General features: G+C 50.1%; 1 protein-coding gene across 7 annotated transcripts in view; it reads right to left on the reverse strand.

Moving 5' to 3' along the window:
* Positions 1-22,962, reverse strand: part of sipa1l3 (signal-induced proliferation-associated 1 like 3) — a 121,110-nt gene that overhangs the window by 22,338 nt on the left and 75,810 nt on the right. For all 7 annotated transcript variants that reach the window (XM_046294853.1, XM_046294847.1, XM_046294849.1 and 4 more), the window contains 10 exons: positions 19,254-20,940; positions 17,538-17,668; positions 14,904-15,092; positions 14,534-14,708; positions 13,999-14,102; positions 9,543-9,700; positions 8,862-9,444; positions 8,388-8,486; positions 8,122-8,297; positions 521-766 (listed from right to left, as the gene is read on the reverse strand). In XM_046294853.1, the coding sequence (XP_046150809.1) occupies positions 521-766; positions 8,122-8,297; positions 8,388-8,486; positions 8,862-9,444; positions 9,543-9,700; positions 13,999-14,102; positions 14,534-14,708; positions 14,904-15,092; positions 17,538-17,668; positions 19,254-20,712 (3,320 nt within the window). In that variant the 5' untranslated portion in view covers positions 20,713-20,940. The remainder of the gene's footprint in view (positions 1-520; positions 767-8,121; positions 8,298-8,387; positions 8,487-8,861; positions 9,445-9,542; positions 9,701-13,998; positions 14,103-14,533; positions 14,709-14,903; positions 15,093-17,537; positions 17,669-19,253; positions 20,941-22,962) is intronic.

The following is a 22,962-nucleotide window of genomic DNA, read 5'->3' on the forward strand; positions in this document are numbered from 1 at the left end:
TTAAATGTCAGGAATTGTGAAAAACTGAGTTTTTGGCTAAGGTGTTTGTAAACTTCCGACCTCAACTGTATATCTATTTTTTTAATGTAGAAATTAAAATACTACTCATACTAAAGAGCAAGCTGTAAAGCTTCATAATACACATTTTTGCTTTGTAGCACCTACAGATGAAAACATTGTAGAGTCTTAAGAGGCCTGGGCAGCCCAAAATGTCATAAAAATGCCATCTTTGATTAATTATTTTTCAAATATGCTTTTAGATAAATGTAAAATACATAAACAATCCTTCCTCCAAAAAGGACCATTGTATGGTTTACATTTCCTATAAACCGCCCAAATCATGCTTGTTTTGTCCTGCTTTATGTTTGTTTAAGAATAACCTCATCGTCGAAGCATTTATGAGAATGACAGCAGGTCATTAGCAGAGTCACTCAAGTAGCTGAAGCAAACAAGGACAACTACACCAGTGTCTAAGCCCAAGGCAAACAATCACACACACAAACACACGCCAGTGTCTCACCTCTTGTTGGAGAGATGCTGGGCCTCCCTGTATGGGATGGGCATGACCATGGCTTTGTGTGAGCGGGGTTGGGGTGGTGGGGGGCCCATAGGGGTCCAACGCTGAGGGGTGGGGGCGCTGTGCAGGCCGGCGGGGCTGTCCCAGCGCAAGACAGGGGTGCGAGGGGAGGGCCGGTAGCCTGCTGCCACGGGCTCAGACTCTGGCTTCTGCTCCATGGTCTTCATCTCATACTCCTCTGTACAGCCCCTATAGACAGAGAGGGGGAATGGAGAGTCAGTACTACTGCAGTTGGATTGCAAGACGACACACTAACACCAGACAACGGCTGGAAAGATGGCATAGCTGCTTACAAAATAGAAGTGGCTACGCACACACTTGTGCACGCACACACAACTACAGCACTCAGATAAGTGGTCCACCTCGCTCACAGGAGCTGCAGTCGAACTCAAGCTGAACTTAAGCTGAGCAGGTGAAAACCCTGAACTCCTTCCATACTCTCCCTCAGCATATTCCCTTCAGCATCCCCCTCCAACAGCTCACACACAAGCACTAATGAGCTCCCTTGATACCTCAGGGTGGGAAAGGGGTGGGGGGGGGGGACTCTATCCCCTACTGTGAGGCCTGGGTCAAGTGTATGAGTGTGTCTATGAGCACGTGTACAGATAGAATCCAAGCCCTGACCTTTTTAGTCACCCAGTTGTCGCTGAAGTTTTCATTTGGGCAGGAACACAATAAGATAAACCCCTAATATCATATAGATTCTCTCCGTCAGCCTTTTATTCGTGTGTACGGAGCCCAGATGTGTCAACTTGCATTGAGTTTATACACGCAAGGCATGTGGAAATGGCCGCCTAAGCCGAGTCCGCTCTAGTTAAATACTTTCATGAGATCCCGTGGAGATATCAGGCTTTTCTTCGACTTCCCCCCGATAACATTACATTTACATTTTACATGTAAGTCATTTAGCAGACGCTCTTATCCAGAGCAACTTACAAATTGGTGCATTCACCTTAAGACATCCAGTGGAACAGTCACTTTACAATAGTGCATCTAAATCTTAAAGGGGGGGGGGTGAGAAGGATTACTTATCCTATCCTAGGTATTCCTTAAAGAGGTGGGGTTTCAGGTGTCTCCGGAAGGTGGTGATTGACTCCGCTGTCCTGGCATCGTGAGGGAGTTTGTTCCACCATTGGGGGGCCAGAGCAGCGAACAGTTTTGACTGTGCTTAGCGGGAACTGTACTTCCTCAGTGGTAGGGAGGCGAGCAGGCCAGAGGTGGATGAACGCAGTGCCCTTGTTTGGGTGTAGGGCCTGATCAGAGCCTGGAGGTACTGAGGTGCCGTTCCCCTCACAGCTCCGTAGGCAAGCACCATGGTCTTGTAGCGGATGCGAGCTTCAACTGGAAGCCAGTGGAGAGAGCGGAGGAGCGGGGTGACGTGAGAGAACTTGGGATGGTTGAACACCAGACGGGCTGCGGCCAACAGCGAGTTGCAGTAATCCAGACGGGAGATGACAAGTGCCTGGATTAGGACCTGCGCCGCTTCCTGTGTGAGACAGGGTCGTACTCTGCGGATGTTGTAGAGCATGAACCTACAGGAACGGGCCACCGCCTTTATGTTAGTTGAGAACGACAGGGTGTTGTCCAGGATCACGCCAAGGTTCTTAGCGCTCTGGGAGGAGGACACGATGGAGTTGTCAACCGTGATGGCGAGATCATGGAACGGGCAGTCCTTCCCCGGGAGGAAGAGCAGCTCCGTCTTGCCGAGGTTCAGCTTGAGGTGGTGATCCGTCATCCACACAAATATGTCTGCCAGACATGCAGAGATGCGATTCGCCACCTGGTCATCAGAAGGGGGAAAGGAGAAGATTAATTGTGTGTCGTCTGCATAGCAATGATAGGAGAGACCATGTGAGGTTATGTCAGAGCCAAGTGACTTGGTGTATAGCGAGAATAGGAGAGGGCCTAGAACAGAGCCCTGGGGGACACCAGTGGTGAGAGCGCGTGGTGAGGAGACAGATTCTCGCCACGCCACCTGGTAGGAGCGACCTGTCAGGTAGGACGCAATCCAAGCGTGGGCCGCGCCGGAGATGCCCAACTCGGAGAGGGTGGAGAGGAGGATCTGATGGTTCACAGTATCGAAGGCAGCCGATAGGTCTAGAAGGATGAGAGCAGAGGAGAGAGAGTTAGCTTTAGCAGTGCGGAGCGCCTCCGTGATACAGAGAAGAGCAGTCTCAGTTGAATGACTAGTCTTGAAACCTGACTGATTTGGATCAAGAAGGTCATTCAGAGAGAGATAGCGGGAGAGCTGGCCAAGGACAGCACGTTCAAGAGTTTTGGAGAGAAAAGAAAGAAGGGATACTGGTCTGTAGTTGTTGACATCGGAGGGATCGAGTGTAGGTTTTTTCAGAAGGGGTGCAACTCTCGCTCTCTTGAAGACGGAAGGGACGTAGCCAGCGGTCAGGGATGAGTTGATGAGCGAGGTGAGGTAAGGGAGAAGGTCTCCGGAAATGGTCTGGAGAAGAGAGGAGGGGATAGGGTCAAGCGGGCAGGTTGTTGGGCGGCCGGCCGTCACAAGACGCGAGATTTCATCTGGAGAGAGAGGGGAGAAAGAGGTCAGAGCACAGGGTAGGGCAGTGTGAGCAGAACCAGCAGTGTCTTTTGACTTAGCAAACGAGTATCGGATGTCGTCGACCTTCTTTTCAAAATGGTTGACGAAGTCATCTGCAGAGAGGGAGGAGGGGGGGGGAGGGGGAGGAGGATTCAGGAGGGAGGAGAAAGTGGCAAAGAGCTTCCTAGGGTTAGAGACGGATGCTTGGAATTTAGAGTGGTAGAAAGTGGCTTTAGCAGCAGAGACAGAGGAGGAAAATGTAGAGAGGAGGGAGTGAAAGGATGCCAGGTCCGCAGGGAGGCGAGTTTTCCTCCATTTCCGCTCGGCTGCCCGGAGCCCTGTTCTCAGTCATGACCTGGACCTTTCGAGTAGTCACTGCACTACCACATACAATGAGGTGCACATTGAAAACCTTGAGCAAACCCAAAAGGAACACAATGACGCAATAATGAGACAATAATGACCAACATCAGTTTCAGTGGGGGGTCAATAGCAATAGATCCCTTTTTTAAGCAGGGCACCTGCGCGACAGACTCCCCCTCTCAACATCCTCACTGAAGCCTTGAGCAGAAACGGCACATGCATCTTTCGTCCTTCATCACTATTTCATGGTAAAGTCTATTATTGGAGGTTGAAGAGGCACCACGCAGCGCCACAGCAAAGGCTGCCTCAGACACCAGACCATGTACATCCCCGCCACACGGCGGGAGAGGAGAGAGGAGGAGAGGGACAGACTAGTGAAAGGAAGAGAGGGAAGATAGATGAGAGAGGAGAGGAGGAGAGGGACAGACTAGTGAAAGGAAGAGAGGGACAGACTAGTGAAAGGAAGAGAGGGAAGATCGAGACGAGGAGAGAGGAGGAGAGGGACAGACTAGTGAAAGGAAGAGAGGGAAGATAGAGACAAGGAGAGGAGAGAGGAGGAGAGAGACAGACTAGTGAAAGGAAGAGAGGGAAGATAGAGACGAGGAGAGGAGAGAGGAGGAGAGAGACAGACTAGTGAAAGGAAGAGAGGGAAGATCGAGACGAGGAGAGGAGAGAGGAGGAGAGGGACAGACTAGTGAAAGGAAGAGAGGGAAGATCGAGACGAGGAGAGAGGAGAGGAGGAGAGGGACAGACTAGTGAAAGGAAGAGAGGGAAGATCGAGACGAGGAAAGAGGAGGAGAGGGACAGACTAGTGAAAGGAAGAGAGGGAAGATAGAGACGAGGAGAGGAGAGAGGAGGAGAGGGACAGACTAGTGAAAGGAAGAGAGGGAAGATCGAGACGAGGAAAGAGGAGGAGAGGGACAGACTAGTGAAAGGAAGAGAGGGAAGATAGACGAGAGAGGAGAGGAGGAGAGGGACAGACTAGTGAAAGGAAGAGAGGGAAGATAGAGACGAGGAGAGAGAGAGAGGAGAGAGACGGAGAGAGACGGAGAGAGACTAGGAGAGGAGAGAGGAGGAGAGAGAGACTAGTGAAAGGAAGAGAGGGAAGATGGAGACAAGGAGAGGAGAGAGGAGGAGAGGGACAGACTAGTGAAAGGAAGAGAGGGAAGATAGAGACGAGGAGAGGAGAGAGGAGGAGGGACAGACTAGTGAAAGGAAGAGAGGGAAGATAGACGAGAGAGGAGAGGAGGAGAGGGACAGACTAGTGAAAGGAAGAGAGGGAAGATAGAGACGAGGAGAGGAGAGAGGAGGAGAGAGACTGAGAGAGACGAGGAGAGGAGAGAGGAGGAGAGAGACGGAGAGAGACAGACTAGTGAAAGGAAGAGAGGGAAGATAGAGACGAGGAGAGGAGAGAGGAAGAGAGGGAAGATCGAGACGAGGAGAGAGGAGGAGAGAGACAGACTAGTGAAAGGAAGAGAGGGAAGATAGAGACGAGGAGAGGAGAGAGGAGGAGAGAGACAGACTAGTGAAAGGAAGAGAGGGAAGATGGAGACGAGGAGAGGAGAGAGGAGGAGAGGGACAGACTAGTGAAAGGAAGAGAGGGAAGATAGAGACGAGGAGAGAGGAGGAGAGGGACAGACTAGTGAAAGGAAGAGAGAGAAGATAGAGGAGAGAGGAGAGGAGGGAGGGACAGACTAGTGAAAGGAAGAGAGGGAAGATAGAGACGAGGAGAGGAGAGAGGAGGAGAGAGAGACTAGTGAAAGGAAGAGAGGGAAGATAGAGACGAGGAGAGGAGAGAGGAGGAGAGGGACAGACTAGTGAAAGGAAGAGAGGGAAGATAGAGACGAGGAGAGGAGAGAGGAGGAGAGACTAGACTAGTGAAAGGAAGAGAGGGAAGATAGAGACGAGGAGAGGAGAGAGGAGGAGAGGGACAGACTAGTGAAAGGAAGAGAGGGAAGATAGAGACGAGGAGAGGAGAGAGGAGGAGAAAAAGGTGGGGGGGTAAAAGGGAAGAAAAGGAAAAATGAATAAATTAGAGGACAAGGAAAAGAGATGAGAAGTGGAGAAAGTGACAGAAAATCTGAATATAGCCTAGGTAACGGACAAGAAGAGGAGTGGAGGAACAAAGAATCAAAGGAGAGCTGGGCAGGAGCAGATTGTCCAGTGTGTGTCTGTGTGATCTGTCCCGTACTATTTGACCTGGATTAAGCTCAATCACACTGGCCTGGCCACACTAAGCCCAAGACTGCTTTAGAAAACAAACAAACAAACAAACACACCACTACTACCACCACCACTGCAGGCTAAGCTAAACAGAGCACACACACACAGAGGGGACCACGCAACATCACATGCACTGTCGGTATGAAAGATACCAGGAGACACTGCATGAGTAGAATGATGGTCTCACTATCACACTCATACATATACCAGTGAGTGTACTAACCAACCTTGGAAGGAAAAACCTAGATCCCACACAAACGCACGGATACGACTGCCAATGTCAAGCCACGAAAACAACCCTCACACACACACTGGATAAGAACACACGCGATGCACACAAGCCAGAGTACCAACCTTCGAGAGAGAGAGGACACCAGTGCCCACTTCCAGAGACCGCTCCATCGCAATGGCCGGCCTGACAGCTGGGGAGCTCTCCTCTCTCTCTCTCACACACACAGGGAGGGGGAGAGAAAGAGGAGAACGTGAAGCCAGTTCCTTGTCTCCCTCCCACTTGGCTTCTCCCACCTGAGAGGTGTTCAGACACGTCTTCCCATTCAATGCCGGCTAGCCTACTGTACACACACTACCCCTCTCCCTCCTTCTCTACCCTTTTCATTAGCATGGAGCACACATTTTTAATTTATCGCCTCTTTTTATTTATTTATTTGCCCTCTTTCTGCAGATTCTAGGCCTTAATCTCATGCAATCTGTTGTCCCGGTTCACTCTAGCAAACGAGTGTGATCAGGGGGGGGGGGGGGGGAACAGAGGGCGGAACAGAAAGAGTGAAATACAAGACTAATTACGTAGTGTGTGTGGAGGAGTAAGCATGTGTGTGTGTGTGTGTGTGTGTGTGTGTGTGTGTGTGTGTGTGTGTGTGTGTGTGTGTGTGTGTGTGTGTGTGTGTGTGTGTGTGTGTGTGTGTGTGTGTGTGTGTGTGTGTGTGTGTGTGTGTGTGTGTATCAAAGGGGTTTAAGTCATGCAATTGAACTGCCTTACACATGAAAGAAATCCAACCACGGTGCCATCACACCCCGGCAGCACAATTACTGGATTTAGCAACCCCCAACTCAATCACACAGCCCCGGCACACAATTACTGGATTTAGCAACCCCCAACTCAATCACACAGCCCCGGCACACAATTACTGGATTTAGCAACCCCCAACTCAATCACACAGCCCCGGCACACAATTACTGGATTTAGCAACCCCCAACTCAATCACACAGCCCCGGCACACAATTACTGGATTTCACACAGCCCAAGCACAATTACCCAACTCAATCACACAGCCCCGGCAGCACAATTACTGGATTTAGCAACCCCCAACTCAATCACACAGCCCCCAGCACAATTACTGGATTTAGCAACCCCCAACTCAATCACACAGCACAATTACTGGATTTAGCAACCCCCCCAACTCAATTACTGGATTTAGCAACACATCACCCGGCACACAATTACTGGATTTAGCAACCCCCAACTCAATCACACAGCCCCGGCAGCACAGCAATTACTGGATTTAGCAACCCCCAACTCAATCACACAGCCCCGGCAGCACAATTACTGGATTTAGCAACCCCCAACTCAATCACACAGCCCCGGCAGCACAATTACTGGATTTAGCAACCCCCAACTCAATCACACAGCCCCGGCAGCACAATTACTGGATTTAGCAACCCCCAACTCAATCACACAGCCCCGGCAGCACAATCAAGAACAGACATTCTGCTACTTGTGACCGACTACGGAGCAGCACACTCGGGGGGCTGCGTCCCCAAATGACACCCTATTCCCTATATAGTGCACTACTTTTCACCAGGGCCCTGTTCAAAAGCAGCACACTAAATAGGGAAAAGGGTGCCATTTGGGACACCGCCAAACTGGGCTAAAAATCGAGTAGAGACTAGTCACACTGTGTGTAGTCGGTGCGTATTCATCTCAGTAACATTCAAACCCACAGTATTTAATAGAGCCTCATTATCCCACTGTACTCAAGGCCCACACTCAAATGAAAGGTTGAGAGGAACGGAGATGGGTGAAGGGGAGATAGCGAGAGAGTGAGAGGCTGAGGGAAAAACACAGGCCTTGACGGACAGAACGAAAGACGGGGAATAAGAAAGCTTGAAAGGACACGATTCATTCTATTGTTGCTTCTTTCTATCCGTCTCTCTCTTTCACCAAGCCCACACCATGTGCCTCTCGCCTCTCTCCCTTTCACACACACCCACTCAAAACTCTCCGCAGAACAGAGACGTCTGGCCAGCATCTCTCAGCTCTGTGTGTGTTGCTGTGTGTGCGTCTTCTCTCTCTACAACACATCCTTAGAGGCAGGATGATGCTTTGACAGCAAACACACAAACGCATTCATTTTCACATATACACACTCAAACGCGCGCACACACTGACCTGCGGGGCCCTCCCTCCTCGTAGGGCGGTATGATCACCACTTTAACGGTGACAGACGTCCTCAGTAGGTCGATCATCTGCTCGTGTGTCAGGGTTACCGCGGCAACCTTGCAGATCTCCACCAACCGGCTGCCCTGCCTCAGCCCTGCCTGCCAGGCGAAGCCGTACTCCTCCACCTAAAATAATCGTACTTTCAATATAATTTTCCGTCTGATTTTTACATGCGTTCACTGAAGAACGTGTTTTAGAAAGTATGGGGAAAGTACCTCAGCCACGGTGCCGTCCAGACTGACGTGGAACCCCAGCTGTCCCAGGCCGTTCCTCCTCAGAGTCATATCCGCCGTCTCACAGCCCACCGTCAGCGCCTGGGGGGGATAGAGGGAGGGAGGGGGAAGAGCTTAGGGGCTTTCAGGAAATAAAAGGGCTTCGAAAGGCTGGTGGTTTGAAATGAATCATTAAATACATAATTACACTGCCACACAACAACAGCCAAACATGCTATTTTCATAGATTTTTAGTTTCAGTATGAGTGTTGAACCTCCTCTTGGCAACAATCACAGTCCTCTTAGCCTGGGTGCCTGTGGGTTTCAGCAAAACTTAATTGTCTTACGCAACAAGGTAGAGAGGTGGTACCCAGGCTATTTCTTCCACACAAAAAAGTCCAGTTAAACTCTTCCCTGCCTCGTACGCCACCATACCCCTGGTTAACTTCCCCAGCTCTGTGACCTCTGCCCGCTCACCTTTAACCTCTGCACCACCTCCCTGATGTCCTGAGCAAAGCCCTCGGGGACTCTGACGGCGATGTGGTCTCCTCTGCCGTAGAAGATCTTCAGTGCCAGCCTCTCCGGCGTCCAGCCGATCACGTCGGCGCAGAAGCAGTTGAACACCACTTCCTTGGTGTTGCAGTCTGCCAGGAGGATGTACTCTGCCGACACGCCCAGAGCGCAGGAGATCTCCGACCCGCCGCCACTGAAGTCCTGGGCCAGCACCCTCCACGCCACCGCCCCGGCCGCTCCCAACTCGGCCCCCTCTCTCGCCCGCGCCCGCTCTCTCTTCTTCGACGCCAGCGAGATGAGGTTGTTGAGTTTGCCCGCGGAGTCGAGCGGCGTACTGCTCACGCAGTTCTCGGCTAAGTCTCTGAGGTACTCCTGTCGCGTGCGCGTGGCCATGGTGTGGAACTTCTCGGACTTGTGTGCGGCGCTCTCGGCATTGATGACCTTGGCCAAGAGGAAGTTGCGGAAGGCTTCAGGGCTGCGGAACGTCACCCCGCTGGGGATGGGCGGGCCGAAGGGAGGTACGTCATTCATACGCGTCACAGCCACACTGAAGAGAGGGGAGAAAAAACAACCATCAACAACTGACCAATAACAACAACATAATGGATACCATGGTGAGAGTTGGTGGGTGCCCCCTCCCCCTACCTGTAGCAGGTGTCGTCGGAGCAGGGCTTGTGCACGCGGACGATGACGAACACGTGCTGGAAGTGGGAGCGGACGTTCTGAGGGGTGAAGGGCAGCGCTCCCGGCTCCTGGAAGATTAGTGTGACGATGTCGTTCCCTATGTGCCTCTTCCTCAGGAGCTGAGGGAGAAAAAGGAGAGGGGAGGGGGGGGGTGAGAGAGAGCAAAAAAGGAACGTATGAAAGAGGGAGACAGAAAGGAGTGAAAGCGAGGGTGGAGGTAAGGACACAGAGTTGGCAGGGGGAGAGACAAACAGAAGCAGAGGGAGGGGAGGAGAGTGAGCAGGGGGGAAACACCGAGCACAAATTAACATGAGTGAGCCAGAATTGGCACACGGGCTCACTTGACTCACTATCGCCCCAGTATATTGTTCGGGAAAAGTCCCGAGAGAGACCGAGCGGGAGAGAGACAGATTGGTCCCAGTCTACGCGGATGTAGGTCTGAGATTGGGATACAGATATAGGCAGTGAGCAGTGAGAGAACTGCTGAGGCCAACAAGCAGATCTTTATGTAATGCTACATTCGATTGAGTATGTGTGAATGTCAGTCACACAGTGACAGAATACATACCGTGTCCATTGCGGTGCTTGCCCACCCTCTCTCTCTGCAGCAGTGTGAAAGTGTCAATTACACAAGACAGCATAGAGCCTTAACACACCCTACGGGGTGCTGCTGGAGCTCTGTATGCCTGAGACACCAGTTCTGCCTGGGGCTGGACAACTGACAGAGGCCCCTGCGGTCCGGATGTACCGGAGGGCCTGATCTCCTCTCTTACTCAGTCACCTCTTCGGCTCTCTCTTTTTGACTCTCCTCCTCTCTCTGTCTCATAACATTACTCTATAATCGACTGCCTTAGCAGATCTCCCTCTCTCCTTTCCGTCCCTCAGAGTGAGGGTTTACTGGTGATCAACACTGACACCTAGAGGTTGAGTGGCAGAAGTAAACACTTTGGCGCTGTCGCCTTTGAGCCTCTGGATGGAGTCAGTGTGCTGAATATTCATCTACTCTCTTCCCATTGTGCCGTTTACACACTCACATAAAAGTAGTTCACAGTCAGGGACACGCACACATATAGCGTAACCACAGAGTTTTCAAACCCAGAGGCGCAACGTCGCGATACTTCTGGGAATGCATCTGGAAGCAGACTTGACACACCAGACAGGGGGTTTGGCAGACAGAGAAGTGAAAAATATGTCCTTAAGGCAAAACCTAGATTTGAGCCAATGTCTTAAGTTGCTGAACCTGTCATTACTACAACCTCGTGAAAGTGACAAACTGACACGCAAATAAAAAAATATATATTAAAAAACGAAACTTTACATCGAAGGAGTGCCTTTCGTTTGAATGTCTGCACATGCGCAGTTCGGCACGACATGACTGTCCGACCCGATGGCGTTTTTTTGCGCATGAGCTACGCTAGCTAATGTCGCCATGACGTTGCCTTCAAGTGTGACCGGGGATTTCGATTGTAGAAGCAGTTTCTGCCCATCTTCACACTGAAACCGTCTTTGGCGTAACCCATTCACACACACTTTATATTTTAGTCATCAAACTTGTTATTTAATTAACCAGGTTGGTCAACTGAGAACCAATTTTCATGAACAGTGATAGCCTTGGAATCTCTGTTGCTATAGCTTAAACAGAGTTTTCATAGCCTACCCATTCACATACATAGGCTGCTCTTTGCATACTTTTAGCAACAGTTGTATGTATTAGCAACTATTAGCAAGCTTACACTATATATACACAAAAGTATGTGGAACACCCCTTCAAATTTGTGAATTTGGCCATTTCAGCCACACCCGTTGCTGACAGGTGTATAAAACCGAGCACTAAGCCATGCTATCTCCATAGACACACACTGGCAGTAGAATGGCCTTACCGAAGAGCTGTGGCTTTCAACGTGGCATCGTCATAGGATGCTAACTTTCCAACAAGTCAGTTGGTCAAATGTCTGCCCTGCTAGACCTGCCCCAGTCAAGTGCTGTTATAGGGAAGTGGGAAACACCAAGGAGCAGCAACGGCTCAGCCGCGAAGTGGTAGGCCAGACAAGCTCACAGAACAGGACCACCGAGTGCTGAAGTGCGAAGCGCATAAAAAAAATAGTCTGTCCTCGGGTTGCAACACTCACTACCGAGTTCCAAACTGCCTCTGGAAGCAACACTCACTACCGAGTTCCAAGCTGCCTCTGGAAGCAACACTCACTACCGAGTTCCAAGCTGCCTCTGGAAGCAACACTCACTACCGAGTTCCAAGCTGCCTCTGGAAGCAACACTCACTACCGAGTTCCAAGCTGCCTCTGGAAGCAACACTCACTACCGAGTTCCAAGCTGCCTCTGGAAGCAACACTCACTACCGAGTTCCAAGCTGCCTCTGGAAGCAACACTCACTACCGAGTTCCAAGCTGCCTCTGGAAGCAACACTCACTACCGAGTTCCAAGCTGCCTCTGGAAGCAACACTCACTACCGAGTTCCAAGCTGCCTCTGGAAGCAACACTCACTACCGAGTTCCAAGCTGCCTCTGGAAGCAACACTCACTACCGAGTTCCAAGCTGCCTCTGGAAGCAACACTCACTACCGAGTTCCAAGCTGCCTCTGGAAGCAACACTCACTACCGAGTTCCAAGCTGCCTCTGGAAGCAACACTCACTACCGAGTTCCAAGCTGCCTCTGGAAGCAACACTCACTACCGAGTTCCAAGATGCCTCTGGAAGCAACACTCACTACAGAGTTCCAAGCTGCCTCTGGAAGCAACACTCACTACAGAGTTCCAAGCTGCCTCTGGAAGCAACACTCACTACAGAGTTCCAAGCTGCCTCTGGAAGCAACGTCAGCACAAGAACTGTTCGTCGGGAGCTTCATGAAATGGGTTTCCATGGCTGAGCAGCCACACACAAGCCTATGCAACAATACCATGTGCAATGCCAAGAGTCAGCTGGAGTGGTGTAAAGCTCGCCGCCATTCTCTGGAGGGACGAATCACGCTTCACCATCTGGCGGTTTGGCGGATGCCAGGAGAACCCTACCTGCCTCAATGCATAGTGCCAACTGTAAAGTTTGGCGGAGGTGGAATAATAGTGTGGGGCTGTTTTTCCATGGTTAGGTATAGGCCCCTTAGTTCCAGTGGAGGGAAATCTTAATGCTACAGCATACAATGGCATTCTAGACAATTCTGTGCTTCCAACTTTGTGGCAACAGTTTGGGGTAGGCCCTTTCCTGTTTCAGCATGACAATGCCCCCATGCACAAAGCGAGGTCCATACAGAAATGGTTTGTGGAGATCGGTGTGGAAGGACTTGACTGGTCCTGCACAGAGCCCTGACCTCAACCCCACCGAACACTTTTGGGATGAATTGGAACGCCGACTGCGAGCCGGGCCTAATCGCACAACATCAGTGACCTCACTAATGCTCGTGGCTGAATGGAAGCAAGTCCCTGCAGCAATGTTACAACATCTATTGGAAAACCTATGGGGGCTATTAAAGCAGCAAAGGGGGGGATCAATTCCATATTAATGTCCATTATTTTGGAATGAGATGGTCGACGAGTAGGTGTCCACATACACTACATGACCAAAAGTATGTGCTAGCAACAGTGACTGTACAGTTGGCATGTATTCAAGGAACATAAATACTTTTAGCAGCACATTACCAACATAAGTACACTCGTAGGGTTTATATGACCTTGTGCATCCACCCACATTAAGTTCTCATGCAAACACTTGAGCCAACGATTTAAACACACACGCGCACACACAAAAATGCCGAGCTTAACAACTGACACAGTTCACCCAGACACACCGTTACCACAACGCCCTGAGGGATATGTAGGAAGGCAGAGTTATTTAAAAGCAGAAAGGGAAAAATAGTCTTTCAAAACCTAGAGACTGAGCCCCACCCGGCTTTGAACTAGTTATGAGAGAGAGGACTGAAAAGCCCATTCAAAGAGAACAAAGACTCCATAAAAATACTGCAGACACATAGAATGGAAGAGGAACAACACTCTAAAAGAGAAGCGAGGGAGCGGGGCAAGAGAGAAGTTCCATTTCATGAGCAGCTGCAATTGTCCACGTCTGAGCCAGACAAACTATAGAACAGCGCTACAACAAACCACATTACACAAAGTATTTAACCCTTCGTCCGCCATGTGTCTTCTGAATCTGAGATGTATGACGCTCGATGGTGACACTCGGACGGACGTCCGAAGGATTAGTGAGACCGTGACAATGGCCACACTACCCAGAGTACCCTTTAGGAGTCTGGAAGAGTGCCTGAGCCTCTGTAACTACACCTGTGGGATTGAACAGACAACACTACTAGATAGAAGGGTAGTTGAAGAGGCAGGATGAATCCTATCTTGTAGGCATGAAGGTGTCTGGGCTGGGCTGTGGTAGACCGTGCTGTGTGTGTGTGTTGGTCTCACCTGCTGGGGGTTGTTGGGCATGTAGGGCAGCATGGTGGACACGTGGAACATGACCTCGTAGCCCTGGTAGGTGGTGTACAGGGAGTGGGTGCCCGTCGAGTCAGCTGGGGGGAAACCGAGAGAGAAACAAAACACACGCACAAGCAAACACAGAGTTAATATTCCGTTATCCAGGCCCAGTTCAGCACCAAGACATGAACTCCACAAGTGAAGGAACACAATGGAAAGAGAGCGCCAAAAGCTGTAGTCCATAGAGAATTACAATACTATTTTAGGAAACCACATAACTCTTTTTTTCTAAAGGTTTTTGCTTCATTAGGCAGTTATGTAGCAACACTGTTTTTATATTCATGCACCATTTGACAGGAATCACTCATTTCCCTCAGTGTTCACACCCTTTAGTCGATCATTCTATGACTGCAAGGTCAGGAAGGCATGCAGAAAACTCTGTTCTGACATTAGGCACGCGCAGTCACCGGCGAACGAACGCCCTACTACGCACCCCCCTCACACACCGACACACGCGGACACGTACTCTTGGTGTCCAGCTGGGCGGCGTAGTTGGTGAAGCCTCGGAGACACACCTGCTCCCCTAGCAGGTCCATGAAGGCCGAGAAGGCGGGCGTGGCCTCTTCGTTGTTATACATCTCCTCTTCGGTGCTCTGGCCTGCCCGACACAGCAGCACTCCCACCTTGTGCTTCTGACTCAGCTAAACCGGAGAAGAAACAAATATTAGGCGGCATTCACACGCGGACGCCAGCCCCTGGCTCAAACAGAGACATTCCCATCTGGTGTTTATGACTGTAGCTGTAGGTGGTGATATCAGAGGTGATGTAAGACAGAGACAGATGCACGGAGATATCATAGAACTCGCGCCTGAGTCCATGACCCCGCTAGACTCACCCCCCTGTTCGTCCAGTTTGAGGAGCTGCTCGGTGACCTTGGGCGTGCTGAGAGCCAGGCGCAGGCAGGACACACTGAGCTCCGGGACCACCTGCTCCAGCACCTCCTTCAGGGGGAGACCCCGCACCGTGCCGTGCCTGCCCGTGGAGGTCACAGCATCCTCCAGGATGGACCCCCGCAGCGTCACCAGCTACACACAGAGGACATTGGACTCATTAGAGATGTAAAAAAAAAAAACACAAAGGAGATTAAATGTACTTTATTGTCCAATAACTTGAAGAGAACGTTCTCACATCTATGTCGCCGGGGGAGTTTAAATGTTTGTTTTTTTAGAGACATTGAGAAATAGGACAGATGTCTTCAGTCAGGGCATATCTGCAATCTGTACTCGGGGTGTTTCCAGACGGCGGGGCTATAATAATCTCAGGCGCTGAGAGAGCTATACGTTATTCAAGGTACTCAGAGACCGCGGCACCGTGCTTCATTAAAACTGCAACACAGTACTGAGGAACTAGACGGGGCGAGAGAGTGCTTCACCTTAACGAAATCAAGGGTTTGGCGTGGCGGAAAAGAAACCCCTAAACAGTGCAGGTTCAATTCCAGCTATTCAGATTGCCTTCCGGCACAATATAGAGCTCCTCTTGTCAATGGACTCCATAAGTCCTTTTATCAGATGCAGGGAAAATAGTTGCCAATAACTTGCCGTCTAACTATTCACACCGTGTTTCCCCCGGTGACCTCTAACATCTGACAAGTACCTCCAATCCATCTCTCCCCCTGAGAGGCAGGGTGGGAAACCCTATGTTGGCGTCCAGCAGTGACTGACTGCGCCAATCTGGGGCATTTGTGGGTTATGTGTAAGAATGTGACTGAATGTGTATGTGTGGTTACAGCATGCTGTGTCAGCATCGTTCAGACTTCAATTAGAGAGTATGGGAGAAGGGAGGGAGGGGTAGTGAGCGTTCTCTCGCTCTCTCTGTGTGGGAACCAAGGGCAGGCCTGAGTGGAGTGTCTGTGTGAGCTGAGCTCTGTAGACACAGGCGGCGGAGCGGCCCATTGTTCCATAGGGGCTAAGGTGATGAGGCCAGGCAGCCATGTAATCCAGCTAAAAACAACACGAGGGAGGGCAGCAGCCAACCAGAAGGGCACAGCCACAGGACTCACCGGTCACTATTGGGAAGCACATGTATTAGACAGGGTGCAAGCAGAAACGCTATGTACACCCAAGTCTATTAGGCTCGCTATTTGTGCAGTGGAAGTCAATCTTTCAAATCAGTCGCAGAGTACGAGAGAACCTGTGTGTGCAGGAAAGGTAGTGCCAGGTATATGTGGACCCTAAAGAAATCGTGGCTTGGATTGCTTATGGGGTTTTCCACGTAAATATTTCAGTGCTTCTGGTGGTGCCCTAGTACGTTAATGGGAGCGCAAAAAGCCTGCCCAAGGAGAAAGTGCCCACTTTCGTTTTTAACCTACCAAAGAGGATTTCGGAAAAGCTAGATGGGTGATTGGGCCAATCAGAGAGTATGCCCTGTCCCAGGGCTGGTGAACCAATCAGAGCACATCTTTGCTTGCCTGGCTAACCCAGACTCCTCTCTCCGGCCAAACACTACGACACTCCAACGAACGTTCGTTTCTTCTCCACAATGAGTCTGGAACGGAGTACCTCCACGACCCTTCGCCGAATGGGAACACATTCAGGGCGTGTCTGATTGGTCCAAAAACCGATGGGGTTGGGCCAGAGCCAGAACAGCCATGGGTAAAGCGGAGATTTGAAGGTGTCATTGGCTTGATTGGTTAGAGACGATCCAAATCGCCGATGACTTTGTTTTGTACAACGTCCCTCTTCACCACAAACTACTTCAAACGACGGCAGTCTCAGACTAAAAGTATGTAGCGAACGACAGCGCAACGGAATAATTCAGTTTGAGTCGTCAGGCTACATCTTTGCTTGAATGAGGAGGTTTGACATACATTGGGGCAATAAAGTATTTATTCAGCCACCAATTGTGCAAGTTCTCCCACTTAAAAAGATGAGAGAGGCCTGTAATTTTCATCATAGGTACACTTCAACTATGACAGACAAAATGAAAAAAAAATCCAGAAAATCACATTGTAGAATTTTTTAATGAATTTATTTGCAAATTAAGGTGGAAAATAAGTATTTGGCCAATAAACAAAAGTTTATCTGTAGGCCTCTCTCATCTTTTTAAGTGGGAGAACATGCACATTTGGTGGCTGAATAAATCCATTTTTTGCCCCACTGTATCACTAGCTTAGTGGAGGGAGGCCTACCAGCAGACCAGGGCAGTGTTTGGCTTGGCTGTTCTAAGCAGGGCCTGGTCAGGTGGAAAGTTCCACTGGTAGAGAATGGAGATTGGAGGGAAAAGGGAAGGTAAATGGAGTGAGGGGAAGGTGTGGAGCGAGAAGGTAGTGTATGTGGAGCCAACATGGGCCTTGGGGACTCACTGAGGTCCAGTCCAGGCATAAATAACAGCGTACAAAAAATCCACAAAACTCCCACACACACTCTGCCTATTCAAACAAACACATCATGGCATCATCAGTATTCACCCTACTCAGTGTTCCCTCTAGCTGTGTGTAGGCAGGCAGTGGGAGGTGGGTTGGGTGTTAGTACCTCACTGGTTCTGGCGATGACGCGGTACTGGTACTGGTCCTTCAGGTCTTTAGTGTCGTCCAGTTTCTCCCTGCGGATACTCACAGCCACCGGACCCAGCTTGTCGTCCGTGCCAAAGTAGTTTGAGTGCTCTGCAGTGACACACAGGGACAGAGTGTGTTCACAACATGTCTGGACATGCCTTTGGTACTGTTGAACACGTGTATTGATCATTTTAATAACAGCCCTTGGACATGGAAAAATGGAGGAGGGAAAGTAGGGGGTTGAGAGTGAAAGGAGAGAGTGGAGGAGGGAAAGAGAAGAGATATGCTCCGCTGAAGAGTGCGATAACAGCAGCGCTTGCAGTGCTTGTATGCATGTGGTTTTAATACATTTTCAATTGCACGTTGAATTAATCAGCTCATCAAGGAACCTGAGGACATCGATTAGAGCTACAAATGACAGAAAGATTGCACAGCCGAGCCTGTGGCGCGGCGGGCACGGCTTTGCTCGGTACAGATTCTACTCTTCCAGGGGAAGTCACGTGCTTGAGTAACCTTCAGAGGTAGAGAACACAATAGGAATCGACAAAATGACTAAACTCAATTATATTTGTTATTTAAGCCACGGCGATACAATCGCTTGCCTTGACATACTAGCCGTATTGCTTTGCGTGGTATTGGCCTATCGTGGCCAGAAAGGTTGGCTTCATAAACAGAACATTCCACAGGACATTTTATTACGTTTTATTATAAGTGTGTGACAGACTGAAGACTGAGTAGCCTATCTGCTTATCTAAAGTTTGATGAATAAGTGGAAATCTCTGATAAGACGCATTCCTGAAGTAAAAAGGCTGTAAACAATGTCCACATGATACAGTAACAGCTTACTCCACAAACTGTGAGCGACTTCTCCTACTTGTGAGTGGAGGAGGAAGAAACTAGTGAAAGAACTGTACGTTTTCAAACTTGTTTCGCCCCTGCATAATTGAAGAGGCTCAGCACTGTTTAGCATTCCAGCTTGGTCTTGCAGTCTAAAATGTCAGCTTTCTGGGCGAGGCTTTTTGACATGCACGCAGGGCATCGCAGTTACTGCTCTGGAGCAGTCTCACGTTCCACGCAGCGTTCAGGGGGACAGGCAGTAGTATTTTTGGAGCGGTAACCTTCATCTCAGTGGTTGCAAGCGTCACAAACCCTGACAACATCTGTCTCTAATTAGGCTCTTACCAGATGATTTAGTCCTTGGGGTAGCTATCTATTTTTCCAGGGTCTAGAGAGGGAATTCTGGGAGCGCACGCACACACACACACACACACACACACACACACACACACACACACACACACACACACACACACACACACACACACACACACACACACACACACACACACACACACACACACACACACACACACACACACACACACACACACACACAGAGCTGTTCTGTAGGATGGACTAGTGTCAGGATTAATGTGCAGGGGCAGAAAGGAAAACGTGTGTGTGAGGGATTAAGCTAATTCTTCTCTGAGCTACAAACTCAGTTTGCCAACAGACAAGAGGCAGGTACCTGTTATCCTCTGGGACCGCTGCCAGGTTGGCTGTACAGGGACAGCTGGATGGAGGAGGAGAGAGTTCCGCCAGTGGAAACACTAGTGATACGCTAGACTTTTGTGAATAGTTATAGTAAAAGTAGTTAGGCAGGATTGGTAGGCAAGATCAGATGAGTTGTTACCTTTCCCGTGGAAGTAGTCTCGGTAGTAGCGTGCCCCCAGGTCCACGTGCTCGATGCTACAGAGTTTCAGCCTGTCCATTCTGGTGACTTGCTGCTCTATGGGTACCTCCACCACCGACACACTGGCGTTGCTACGCCGAAGGCTGCCCCTCGCCAGGTCACCAGCGCCCCCCTCCCCTCCCCGCTCGGCCGAGGAGCTCAGGAAGCTGACGTTGCGCTCCCCGTGGCCCCCAGTCTCGTTGTGGAAGTGGGGGCAACTGAGGAGGAGCGGACTGGAGTTGGGGCCACCGGGGGGGGCGTCCAGAGGGTCCATGCCCAGGGAGGGTGTGGGCGCGCTGGGGTCGAGGTCTAGCGTCAGGTCCTCAACGCTGGAGTAGGTAGCGTCCAACCCACTCAGAGTTGAGGACCGTGACACAGCCAGGGAGACTGAGGCCGCCGATGCACCGGTGGCAGTGTTCCTCCGCTTGGCTACGTAGGCGCGCTGAGCAGCCGCCTCATTGAGGTCAAACAGGATGCTCTGGGCGTCGTAGTGGACAAAGCTCTTGGGGCACACCCAGGGTTTGTAGGGTGTATCTGTAGAGTTACGGCCTCCCCCGTCCTCCCACGCCTCCCCTCTGTCCAGCTCCCCTCTGCTGGAGCTGCGGAGCTTCCGGAACAGAGAGGACGTCCCCAAAGACGACTCTGTCCCCCCGCTCTTCTTCCTCACCCTGTTCTCTGACCGCCCCATCCCTCCATCCTCCCCCCGGGATGTGGGCGTGGGGGAGTGGCCCGTGGGGAGGGGTGCCGAGGGAGGTGAGTTGGTGTACAGTAGCTCCCCCAGGCGTCCGGGGGCAGTGCTGCGCTGGTCGGGCCTCTCCTGGTGGAACTGGCTGAGCATGTCAAAGAAGCTCTGCTCGGGGATGCCCTGCACGTCGATGGAGGAGGTGCTGCCATACTCCCGGAACAGATTAGCACCTCCACGACCTTCCACCTCGTTCTCATCCTGCTCGCTCAGAGTCACCTCGCTGTTGGACCGCTGCCGTAATGGGGGGAAGGCACGCAGGCCTGAGGGAGACCCTCTTTCACCTCCGTACCCACAACGGAACTCCACGTCCTTCGTGCGTCGCCTTGGTAAACGAGCCACTCCTCCCCTCACCAGCCCGACCTCCGAGATGGGGAAAGATGTGGTCGTCGTGAAGGGGTCGTCTACATGGTGATTACCGCCTTGCCCGTTCTCCAGGAGCGACTCCCTCGATTGCGCGTGGCGCGGCGGCCACTCAGCAATACGGGCGCGGACGCCCATCTTGGGAACGGAGACACGTGATTGGGTGGCTGGGTCAGAGGAGGGGGCAGGGTGGCCGTTGGGGGTGATGTGGAAGGTGGCATGTTGTGTGAGGAGGGACCCAGGCCCTCCCCCTCCACCCCTCTCCAACAGGTCTGAGGAGGTGCAGGTGACCCCTCGATCTCTGTAGGTGTTCATGGCGCCCCAGGAGAGCTCAGGGCAGGACAGCAGGCAGGGGGGCAGGGAGCTGGCATCCCAGGCCAGAGTGGGGAGTAGGGGAGAGGGAGAGGAGCCCCACACACACTCTGCTGATGCTGCGGCCTCCACCTCCCACACACATCGCTTTCAATGGGAGGGTGGGACACTGCTGGTCATAGACCCAGTTACACAGTAGGCCGTCTCTCTTCTCTCAGGCTCTGGGCAGATCTGCGGAGAAGACAAAACACACATTGATATGCTGACGACCACAATAAAACAATATGCACACATGGCATACAGTAATACACTGTTTTTGAACATGCACGCCCAAACACTAACATACACTGGCAAAGATTCGCCCCTCCTACTCAATGAAATGACACCACGAAAGCGATGACGACAATAACTCATCTGAGAGAGAGAGAGAGAGAGAGAGAGAGAGAGAGAGAGAGAGAGAGAGAGAGAGAGAGAGAGAGAGAGAGAGAGAGAGAGAGAGAGAGAGAGAGAGAGAGAGAGAGAAAGGTTTGACAGAGGATTTCTCTTGTTGAGACCGATCTTCAGAATGCCTGGTTTATCATCATACTAGTGTCCTATTCAGCAGAAATACACACGCACTATCAATTCCCTTAACACCAAATCAAACTCCTGCATCATAAAGCCATGCTGAAAGCACTAGGCCATTTAAAATCCTAGCTAAACAGCACTTGTTGATCATAAAGAAAATATATAAATCTGACTGGATATTCACACACACAGGTTGCTGCTGCAGTGTAATCGTTCAGCTAATATAACTGACAGCAAGTATGTTTCCTCATTTTGCTCCTTCTATCAGCTGGTACTTTGTCCGGGGGGGATGATAAATATACAGTGCCTTCAGAAAGTATTCACACCCCTGGACTTTTTCCACATTTTGTTGTATTACTGCCTGAATTTAAAATGGATTACAATTTAATTTTGTTGTCACTGGCCTACACACACACACACACACACACACACACACACACACACACACACACACACACACACACACACACACACACACACACACACACACACACACACACACACACACACACACACACACACACACACACACACACACACACACACACACACACACACACACACACACACACACACACACACACACAACGTCAAAGTGGAATTATGTTAACATTTTTACAAATTCATTAAAATGAAAAGCTGAAAAATCGTGTGTCAATAAGTACTCAAACCCTTTGTTATGGCAAACCTAGAGTAAAGATGTGCTGAACAAGTCACATAATACGTTGCATGGACTCACTGTGTGCAGTAATAATGCTTAACATGGACTCCACACATACAATTATCTGTAAGGTCCCTCAGTCGAGCAGTGAATTTCAAATGCAGATTCCACTACAAAGACCAGGGAGGTTTTCCAATGCCTCCCAGGGAGGTTAGACATTTAATGTCCCTTTGAGCATAGTGAAATGATTCATTACAGTTTGGATGGGGGTATCAGTACACCCAGTCGCTACAAAGATACAGGGGTCCTTCTCAGGGCTGTGGCGGCTTGACATTTTGTCGGCCGGTGATCGTCCAGCGAATAACTGCCCATCTCACGGTAATTGACCGTTAATTAACAAACACATTCTCTAGGCTTCCACGCATAGCCTACAAGCCACTGATGCAGACCTTTGGTAAATATACATATTACATTTTTTTTAATCTACTTAATATACCCTACACCAGGACAATAATTCCATTATCCATTTTAGACAGGTCTAAAAGAAACATGATATGAAGAAAAAGTAGTCTTTTTCCGAAGAACAGAATATCATACTCCGAGTTGTCTTTATCTTTGGTCCTGATATGGCTATGCCATATGGCTGTGGGCTACACTAGTTACTTTAGCAGACAACATTTGCTTAGAATTCCGTAGCAAAATAATTTTATAGTTTGAAGAATACAATTGAACATAGCTGAATAAAATAGAAAGGATATTTTCTCCAAACAATTTACATGAGCACATGCAGCTATTCTGTGTTGAGCAGTTAACAAAGAAACAAGTCCACCTATATGCTTAATTTAGTTATTTATGCAACTTTAGTTGTGATGCAAACATTGGGCTATATATTTTGATTATTAATACATTCTAAGGCTACATTATGCGACTAATGATGATTTTAAAAAAGTTGCTTTGTTTTCTCTTGTGCAGGCTGCACACACTTCATCAGTCTCTCATTCACAATTTGACAAGCACTTGATAAT

This window comes from Oncorhynchus gorbuscha, linkage group LG13 (genome assembly GCF_021184085.1).
Source record: "Oncorhynchus gorbuscha isolate QuinsamMale2020 ecotype Even-year linkage group LG13, OgorEven_v1.0, whole genome shotgun sequence".
Taxonomy (NCBI): Eukaryota; Metazoa; Chordata; class Actinopteri; order Salmoniformes; family Salmonidae; genus Oncorhynchus; species Oncorhynchus gorbuscha.